A 10,554-nucleotide genomic window follows, 5' to 3' on the forward strand; every position below is an offset into this window, starting at 1 on the left:
AGTGATTTTTCTGCTTTTCAGATTAAGAATTCAATTTTGAAATAACATTGATATCAAAAGAAATCATTCATAGGGAAACTATATAAGTTACAAGCTCTGCTTTTCATAGTATCTCATCTTGATATATCTGTCTTTAATCTGGATTTTTTCTTCAAATATTACAATTGCTTTATAATATTGAATTATTGTAATGTACTCTATTATCATTAATGTTCCGTTCTTTCTTATTGGAAGATATATTGCTTTATATTTTGTGAGATATGAAAATAAACCAAACTGAACTGTAATGATTTTTTTTTCAAATTTGCAGAAAACGTCACTGGCAATTTACTCAATGGTCAAATGGATGGAATCCTACAATTCCTCACTAGGTTTTTGTGATAATTTATTTGTTTGGCACTTATTGGGCCTCAATTGCTATGTCCGGAAAAGTTGTTACACATAATCTGAATGCAGATAGCATGGACCTTGCCACGGAGGATCATTCTATTGTTACTGGAGGTGCTGAGCATTGTCACAGCACCCCCAGTAACAATAGATAATCCGTCGTGGCCAGGTCCATGAGAGATAGAATTTTAAAGCTGTGCCAAAATAATTAAAAGGGAAATAAAATATAGCGAAAAAGTTTCTTGTCCAAAGCAGTAGATTTCATCAATTCAAGCTTCCAGGTAAAGATACTAATGATGGCTCTATGTGATACAAGTAAAGAAATAAAATGTGTAATCTTAAAAGCAGGAAAAATCACTCTGGTTTTCTGTGTACAAGCCTATGGAATCACAATGCTTCTATTGACGTCATGGTTTTGAGGCCGGTCAGAGGCCCAAGAAAGCCTATTTTCGAAGCTTGATAATTTGAGCTATTCTTTAACAAAATACTATATGTTATGTTATGTTATATCGAGGTTTTTTACCTGACTGCTAAGAAAGCACGAAAGCCTGTGAGCAAGCAACCAGGGGACCGACAGCTTAAGGTCCTCTCCGAGGGGCCTGGTAATGAGGATAAATGCCTTACCAAAGGGCACTAGCGCACCACTTGGGAATCGAACCCGGGTCACCGGAATCCGAAATCCCCGCTCTACCGACTGAGCTATCGCGCCTCCTTCTTACCGTATGCAACTTAGAATTTAATTATGACAGAAGTGAAAGTCATTCCAAATCCCTTTGTCAAACACCCCAGGATCATTTCTATAAACTCAACAATACTGAAACGTTATTGTTACATCATGTACTACATTAGAACTTATAAGAATATTGCAATGTCACCATCTATGTTTACTACAGAAGTCTATGGAAATAAACCAAAATGAAATATGGAAAATATTGTTCACTCATTTTGAATTCAGGAGAGCTTGCAATGAATACCCGTTTGATATGCAGGACAATGCCTTCCAGAAATATTAATTAATGTTACGCATCTGCATCCCCCTGCATTTTATGCTTGATCATGTGATGGGTATAGTGATTATTGAGAGAAAATTTCTTGCCACAAACTTCACAACAGAACCTCTTTTCTTTGGTGTGGATTATTTGCATGTGTGTGTCTAGTGAAGTCCTTGCTGTGAAACCTTTCCCGCATTCAAGGCACACAAATGGCCTAATGCCCTTGTGCCTTCGCTCATGCTTTACAAGGTTTCCTTTATCGGCAAACCCTTTGTTGCAGACCGAGCAGAAAAATCGTAGAGGCCGTTCCTGATGCATGCGTCGCTTGTGCGCGTGGAAGTGACTTTTCACTCGAAATCCACGGCTGCAGATCTCACACTTGAACGGCTTTAGTCCTGTGTGTTCACCTTGGTGGTTGTTCAGAGCTTTTTCGGAGCCAAAGCTTTTTGGACATAGCGTGCATTGATAGAATCCCTTTTGCTCATGGCTAATCAGGTGGTTCTTCAGTCGATGCTCGCTGGTAAAAACCTTAGGACAATGTATGCACTTGTACGTTCCTTCATTGGTGTGGTTCTCCTTTTCATGGTCCCTGGCGCTGAAACAGGAGGTATATCTCTTTGGACAGAAACGGCACTTGTATGGGCGTTTCTTCTGGTAGTAGGTGGTTGTTTTACCAAGCATGTCCTTTGCTTCTTGGGTTGCTGCTTGTGATGGTTCTGTCTCATCTGGCGATGTCTCATTTGATTCAGGTTGCCCTGATTTAAAAGCTTGGTGTGTCTGCTCGTGTTCCAAACATTTACTCTTTCTCGTGAACAACTCAAGGCAAAACTGACATCTAAAACCATGGGCCTCTCTCATGTGCTTATCGAGTGAAGTTTCTGCTTTGAACTGTCGGGCGCATTTCTTACATTTGTATAATTTGGGCTCATGAGTCGTCAAATGTCTTGCCAAGGCCTGTGTATTTCCCTGTCCTTTGCCACAAACAGGGCATGCGTGTTCTTGGTTGTACTCGTGAAACAACTTATGGGCCATAAGTCTACCTCGGGTAGGAAAAACCTTCCCACATGTTTCACACGTAAACACTTGCTCATCCTGGTTGCTTTCACTCTTGGTAGTGGAATGCAGTTTGGTGGTAATCTCTGTCTTTGTAGAATTATTTGATTTCCTTTTCTTTCTCCATGAGAGCATAGGAATCATTTCATTAGATTGACTTCCGGGTTTGCTGCTATGGGTGTGTTCACATTTGATATGTCTCAGGATCACTTTAGGGGATGCAAATAGATGTTCACACTGGCTGCAATGAAACTTCTCAGCATCTAAAACAAAATGTAAAATATCAAAACTGCAATTGAATATGGCATTGTAGCTTTGGACTGTGGAGTTCCTCAAGGTCAAGTCTTAGGTCCTACTTTTCTTTATCCAAATACCACAAGAAAAGAATTCAATATTCTGTCAGTTTGAATAAAAACCTGCTGACAGACATATTGAAAGTCAACATTGAGTGTGGTTTATAACTTGGTAAATATATATGTTAATATTAGAATAATAAGTCATATCACTGATCATAAGCCACACTCTTTTTCTCAAGGGCACTATATTGATAATTGTTCCCAAAAATATGCATTTCATATACATTTCAGGAATTCAGATAAATGAACATATTAGAACAATCAATTACACTTGTACATTTTCTGATAGTACGTAAAAAAAAACCGCAGGAAATAAAAAAGGAAACTACTTTATCATAATTACCTTTATCAAAGTGAAGATCACTCAATCTGTTGGGAAATCCTACACGATTCATGTAGTCCTCACTGTAGAATACTTTAAGTTCGCCACCAGGTTCAATGACCTTTGTACTTCTGTAGAAGATTTCCCCGTAGATTTGATAAGCTTCCAGGTTCTGTTCCTCCTTGTAAATTGCACATCTTACGAGAGACATCCAGGTCTTGCTTCCATCAACGTAGAAACACACTTTACCCGAGAGAAAGACCTGGACAAACGAGAAATTTAGAATGCTTGATTTTAGAACAAGTTAATCACTAGCACTTTTCTAGGTGACTTCAGAATCTGGGAAATGTGTCATTATGTGTGTGATCTCACCACTGAATTAAAGATTATTTCATGACTAGAATAATGGATATCATGTTATAGGCTTGTTCAGTGAACTCATTAACAAAACAATGTTGAGTAAATATAGCCATGCCCCCTCTCCCCATGGGGCTATCAGGGTTAATTTTGCTTGAAATAAAGATTTATTCATATTAAAGTCCCTACTGTTCTAAATTCACAAGACTGTTCCCGAGGTGTTACTACAATACAGTGGGGGCAAATTAACCCAAGGCCACACAAGGTAAGGGTCTCCCATGCCCTTCCAAATATTTGTACACTTAAGGCCAAAATACGAGTCCCTTTTTCCCGAGGCCTTAATGACCTGTGGTAATCCAGTGCATGTGTCCCATTGAAAAAGTACATATACATTCATTATTGATGCCCTTTTTAAAGAGCCTTAGATGCTCCTCAAGTCAGCACCGCCTTCCCTTTAAGTGTCCTATTAAAAAATGGCCTTGCCCCTTTGCATTCCTAATATGAGCTCTGCAGCCTACAAAGTTAGTCTGTCCACCCTTCATCTATTGTACAACCTACCTCCCAAGTTGTATCTTTCATCCCACCAACATCCTCTTCCAGCAACGTTCCTCTATAAGGTCCAAACTCCACCCCTTGCTCAATCCTCTCCATGGCAACCACACCTTCCACTTTACCCTGCGATGTCTTGCGGAGCGATAGACCCCGAGGAAGATCCGAACTCGATGAGGGCGCCCTACTCTTTTTCAGATTGAGTGCGACCAAGACCGGAGGGTCGGCAGGAGACAAGCTTGGAGCTGAAGGTCTGGCCTTGGGTGGATGTGTGGGTGGTTGATACTGTGTTTGGTGTTCTTTACTCGGAGTATGCTTAGGAGTGTGTGAAGCAATATCAGGCTTACCTGAAGAATAATACAAATGAAATTCAATACTTTAATACTAATCACATCCCTGAAATAAGTTTGAACCCCAAAAAGGCTGGGGGCTGATTCAGCCACCACTCGACATTATTTTATGCAATAAATCTGTAACACGAAAGGCTGGCACCATACCATGAATTTTTTTTTCTTTCAAATCTTGTGAAACATTTGAGACCAAATTTGCACCCCCCGGGTTGTGGTTCCAAAATTATGCAACATTTCATACATGTAAGTGTACGTAAGACCCGAAATTGCTTTTCCTCGGGCCGTAGGTCTCGAGAGAGAGGAGATCTTTCCTTCTATGTGAATGGTTTTAGCCACATCCTCAAACATTATTGCATAGTTGTATACCATAGTAATGCTATTCAATGTCAGCTAATCAAAATCAATGATTTCATAAAAGATACCATTGGTTGGCATAGTTAATATGATAGTAATTTTAATGCGATGGGGCCCAGGATTGTAATCAGGGACTCAGTTTTATAATTATGAGGGGAGCAATAAAAAGCTCTCCTAAAACTTTTAAGGGGAGCATTAGGTGAGCACTACAAAAAGCTCTTCTTTGACATACAAGGGGAGCTCTCTTGTCCCATTTCAAAATGGATGGAGGAATGTACACTAAATAAAGTTACAACCCACAACCAAAGGAGACAAACAATCAGATACAGATCTGATCTATGCAATATTTATCTCATTGAACTTTTCAATGTCATTCTTGCAAGTGTGTTTAATTGCTTACAATATAATTGTGTGTTATTTACAAAACCTTGACAGCGAATGAAGTTTTCAAGGATGGCTGGAACAGTTTGATCATTGACTGACACTCTTGTTAAGCAATTGCTGAGGCGAGTGATAAATCGCTCTACCAAAAATGGATTAAGGAGAGCGGTAGCGAGTGATCACTCTCACTCTCCTTAAAACTGAGTCCCTGTTGTAATGGGACTTCAAATGGAATGCCTGAAATTCTGTTTTCCCCGACATGTCTGAGCATGCACCAATCTATACACAGTTCTGCAACATACAAAGACAGCTTTCCCTGTCGATTGAAGTGGTTGTTATGGACAAGTTGCGATATTAGTTCTGATTATTTTACCTGGCAATTGGGTTGTGTTGCCTGCTGGAGCATGTTCCTGAGTTGTCAATGGCAAGATTTCACTTTCAACAACAGCTTCTGGAGGGGTGACGGATGCGACGTAGCCTGAAGAAAAGCCAGAGGATTTGATCCCATCATCTCCAAGCTGGAACGGAACTGACTGACTGGCCTGGTGAACTGTACTTGAACTTGCAGGCACAGGGGCAGAATCTTTTGATAAAGATGGGCATTAAATTCAAGATTTGGTAAGGATTACAAAATTATTTTTCAACAGAATCCAACAAAATGACCACTTGGGTGTTTGTATGTTAACATCTCATTTACCACATGATTCTGCTAGTAATTAGTGCAGTATGCAAGACATTCTGCCAGTAAGGTGGTACATTCCAAGTAAAATGTCTTCAGCCTCTTCAGCATGACCGCATTTCAGCCTAGAATATCTTATTGACAATGTTTTATAAAAGTATATTATGCACCAAATTACCGGTAGTACATCAGGGATCTGTTTCATCAAGACTTGTTATGATAACAAATGCACATTACCTATAATAAGTTTACTATCAGCAATTCATATTGTTAATGCAAATTTCTAACAAGGGCCACAGTATTGACCTAAAACCTTTCTGAAAATACCCCTGATCAATATGTCTTGATAAAGTGAAACTATTGGCCTCCAGCCAAAAACAAAACACAGATAAATACATTTAAATTGATCTTGGCAGATATGGGTTATACATTTACCTTGATAACTTGAGCGCAATGTCGGAGGACGCGGATGTACAGGGAATGCTCGCATTGGGTGTTCTAGCGCAAAGTCAAGCTGGTGTTGTGAAGGTGTGTGGTATGATAAAGGTAGTTCCATGGGATAGGGTGCACAATGTTGCCGGTGTTGTTGTGATTGCTGCTGCTGCTGTTGATGCCTACTTTGATGTTGGTCTCGTTCAGAGCAATAGTAGCCAGGGGGATAGTTGGGTTCCATGACTCAAACTGATGTTTTAGGAGCAACCAATAAAGAAAAATATTGAAACAAGACAGAATAATCATTTAATGACACACATTTTCTCAGAGACACTCCATGGATAGTTTCAAATGTGGTGCTGAGTGCTGGTTGGTGGAGTTCCGAAAGGTTATATTTTACGTCAGCACATTGCAAACCTTGAAATGAGGCTGGTGCTGACTGCTGGGACAAACATCAATCTTCTTCTGGCGAGCTACAAATAACATACATGGCACATGTATGAGTATATTTAGGCATACATTTATTAGCTACATAAATCTCAAAAATTGATCAAGCCAAAATAGAGATAAATACCTTGATTGCAATGTCATCTGACTGACACATTCAGACCATTTGCTAGTAGGTCCATGTTCAAACTGAGTGTTGTTGTTGATTAAATGATAATGAAGATGGTAATGGTAGTGATGATGATGAATGATGATCACATCACATCACATCAGGTACGGAAATGAAGGACTTCTCCTGTAGGTTTTCCGATCTTTACTTCCGGTAATTGATGATTATCTAGACAGTGCGTTGAGAAATGGAGGTTTTAAATCTTTCCCCCACCAAAATTTATCCAACAGATGTTTAAACATTTCCACTGATTTAGCTTCCACTACTTCTGTAGGCAGTTTGTTCCAGTCAGAAATTGCTCTTTGACTATAAAATTTACTCCTAAGTTCCAGCCGAGATCGTCCTGTGAAAAGCTTGAACTTGTGACCTCTAGTTGCTGAATTGATTGCTAGTGTAAAGAATGTGTCACTCGAGATCCCAAACTTTCCATTTAACAGTTTGTATTACAGTAATCATATCTCCTCTTCATCTTCTATAAAACAGTGAGTGAAGGTTTAGTCTCTCTAGACGTTGCTCATATGGTAAGCTCTTGAGACCAGGAATCATGCGAGTAGCTCTCCTTTGCACCTTCTCTACTTTGTCTGCATCCATTTTGAATCTCACATGCCATAAAATGTTCCCATATTCCAGATGAGGTCAAACCAGAGATACAAACAATATTGGTAATATTTCAGGGGTTATTTGAGAAAAGGTCCTGTGTATTAATTATTCCAAGTATTTGGTTAGCTTTCTAAACAGCTGCTGAGACATGTTGGTGAAAATTGAGCTCTTCATCCATAATAACAATATGAAGAATCTTGCATTTTTTAGTGTTTCCACCAAAATAATCACAAAAACTGCGGGATTACTGATTTCATGATGTAATCGGAGGAACAAGTTATTGAGTTTTCATAACTAGATCTAGTTGTTTCAGCTTTCGTTTTAAGTCTTGTTGTGATCGGTGCGAACTTGTAATGGGATGAGAGATGTGTGATGCTGCGATGTTTCATCTAATTTTTAAGTTTCACAATGTTTCACTTTGAAATTTTATTCATTTCTAAAACATTTTAGTTTTCTGACAATTTTTGAAATATATCGACCCCCCCCCAAAAAAAAAAACATCATTAAGACTTTTGTTAGATAATTGGATTTTTATTTGTTTGCTTGAAGTTTGAACTCTTTTCCTCTGTCTTTCTTCGTTTTCTTTCTTTTCTATCATTCTTTCTTCATCCTCCTCCCCTTCCTGCTTGCCTTTTTTTATCCATCTATCTTTATTTCCAATCTTTCTTAGCTTTCTATTCTCATACCGGTACTTTCTCTCTGTTTATTTTTCTTTCCTTCCTTCTTTCTCTTACTTTCCTTCTTTTTTAAATATCAGGCATGAAAATTGGGTATGAAAAAAAAAGCTGAAAGGGTTTTGGAAATTTCGTTGACAAGCCCACCGGGCGAGCGGCTTGCCGCTCGCTGCTAACGGGTGGGGTCCAGGGGCCCGCCTTAGGGCCCCTGGTGGGGTCCAGGGGCAACGCCCCGGTGGGGGTCCAGGGGGCAACGCCCCTTGAAGCTCCTGGGTTTTATCCATTTTACAAATCCAAAAACCTGTTTGAGTTGAATGATTGTAATGAAGTATTTATATGGATTTTTTGTCAGTGTTTGTCCAAAATTCAATTAAAAAATACTAAAAAATAGCAAGAGCACTTCCCTGGTTTATCAAGTTTCCTGATCACTTCAAGCAGGTTGTACGAAGAATTGTCGGGTCCTCTCACCTCCACCTCTAACCAACTCCATCGCCACATATTAGCAAGTCCACGGTCAATTTCATGAACATCTTTTGAAAGTCTATCCACAACATCTGTGCGGTCACAAGTTAGTCCCCCACAAAATGCCATTTTTCTTGATTTGTTATTACAACAACAAGAAAAAACAAAATTCTTGGATTTCCAGCAAATTAATATTCGCGAATTATAAATGCGTCATGAAAATTCCATGTCACGTCACAAATCTCTGCGAGCACATTCAGCTTCTTTATCGGTCTTCCACCGGTCCGATATGATATGCGCGCCCGGTCGCTGCATGCCCGGCGCGCCGGGTTGCCCCCAGCGATTGCAAGCACACCACCGCTGCACTGCATGCACAGAAACGTAAAACACACCGCAAATACACGTGTAGAGTTGAGATGTGCTAGATAAGAGATTCCTGCGCAATCGTTGTAAAGGCCGAACGTCATATAACACGTAAGATATGCTAAAACATTTTAGCGCTAAAAATCGGAAATTAAAACGCGGATTTTAGGAGTAAAAAAAATGGAAATTCAGCAAACAAAAAACGCGGAAATCCGCGGAAACGCGGAGAATTTTCATGCCTGAAATATTCTTTTTTATTTCTTTCCTTAAACTTTTCTTTGCTTCCTTCTCCCCTCTCCTTTTTCTTTTTGTTCTTTCTCTCCTTCCATTATTTTCTTTCTTTGTTCATTCTCTCCTCCCTCCCTTTCTTTCATTCTTTATTTTTTTCCCCTTCTTATTCTTTCCCTTCCTTCCTTTTTACCTTCCTGCTTTTTCATCTTTTCCTTTTTTTGTTTATTTCAAAGAATGAAGGAAAATAGGAAAATTTTTCCTTTCCTTAACTTCAGTATTTCTTTCTTCCTCCTTTTTTCTTACTTTCTTTTTTTCCTTTCTCTCCTTTATTTCTTCTTTCACAGTCACACATTCATTCATCTTCCCTTCCTTTATTTTTCTTACCTTTTCCTTAAAAAAAAATTCATTTCACAGAATGATAGAAACCTTTTTTCTTTCTTTCATCCAATCTTTTATTCTTTAATTTTTCCTTCTTTTTCTTTACTTCATTTCCCCCTTCATTTTGTCTCTCTTTCCTCTCCATTAATCTCTTTTCTTTCCTCTTCTTTCTCTCCTTCATTCTTTCGTTCGCTTTCCCTTTCCCTTCCTTTTCTTTACTTCATTTCCCCCTTCATTTTGTCTCTCTTTCCTCTCCATTAATCTCTTTTCTTTCCTCTCTTCTTTCTCTACTTCATTCTTTCGTTCGCTTTCCTTTTCTCTTCTAACATTGTGTAAGTGTAACTGTGTAGCCCTGTCTAACTTTAAGTCTTTGATGATTTTTTTATTATTATTAAAGTGGCTCGGCCCGGTCGATCCGCTCGTGCATCGTGCTTTGTCCCGTATTTCAATTTTCGTTTTGTGAAATCTGGTCACCCTGGCTAGGGGGGTCAGAATTAAAATTTTTGGGGTGTCAGTAGGCGGGCCCCGCGATCGCGAGCTAGCCACCGCGCGAATATAGGTCTGGAGCCGAGTCGGGCATCAGGAAGGAGTGCAGACTCTGCGGGCTCCGCCTCGCCTAGGCCTGGGCGCGGACGTCCGTGGCAAGGCAACACACCATTTTGCCAATGCCAGACAGATAGGTCATGTTTGCCCTTCAAATTTGTCGAATAAAATGAGAAAATAGCCACATAGTGCATCTTACATTCGTCACCAATGATTCAAATAACAATATAGATAATGTGTAGAAATAGCGGATTCAACATACCAAGAAAATAAGACGTTCTTTCGAAGACAAATTTGTGCTCCATCGACCGACCGTACCGCAGGCCGTTTATTGTTGTATGACACAAATAAAAAATGAAAATTTTGACCCCAATTAATTAACGGGGACATTTGTGTTGATTTATCATCATCATCACATCCAGGGGCGTAGACAACGGGGGGGATGAGGGGGATGCATCCCCCCCACCTCACAAGG

The 10,554-nt window shown here is 39.5% G+C and overlaps 1 protein-coding gene across 1 annotated transcript; it reads right to left on the reverse strand.

Annotated features, from left to right (window-relative positions):
* Positions 1–257: 257 nt before the first annotated feature.
* LOC135155045 (zinc finger protein 676-like) lies at positions 258–10,424 on the reverse strand. Its single transcript, XM_064103495.1, has 6 exons — positions 10,342–10,424; positions 6,216–6,461; positions 5,475–5,684; positions 4,026–4,363; positions 3,132–3,372; positions 258–2,695 (listed from the first exon to the last, which is right to left on the reverse strand). The coding sequence occupies exons 2-6, from the start codon at positions 6,451–6,453 to the stop codon at positions 1,407–1,409; spliced, it is 2,316 nt and encodes a 771-aa protein (XP_063959565.1). The 5' UTR covers positions 6,454–6,461; positions 10,342–10,424; the 3' UTR covers positions 258–1,406.
* Between the last annotated feature and the right edge of the window lie 130 nt (positions 10,425–10,554).

The sequence above is a fragment of the Lytechinus pictus genome, chromosome 8 (genome assembly GCF_037042905.1).
Source record: "Lytechinus pictus isolate F3 Inbred chromosome 8, Lp3.0, whole genome shotgun sequence".
Lineage (NCBI taxonomy): Eukaryota > Metazoa > Echinodermata > Echinoidea > Temnopleuroida > Toxopneustidae > Lytechinus > Lytechinus pictus.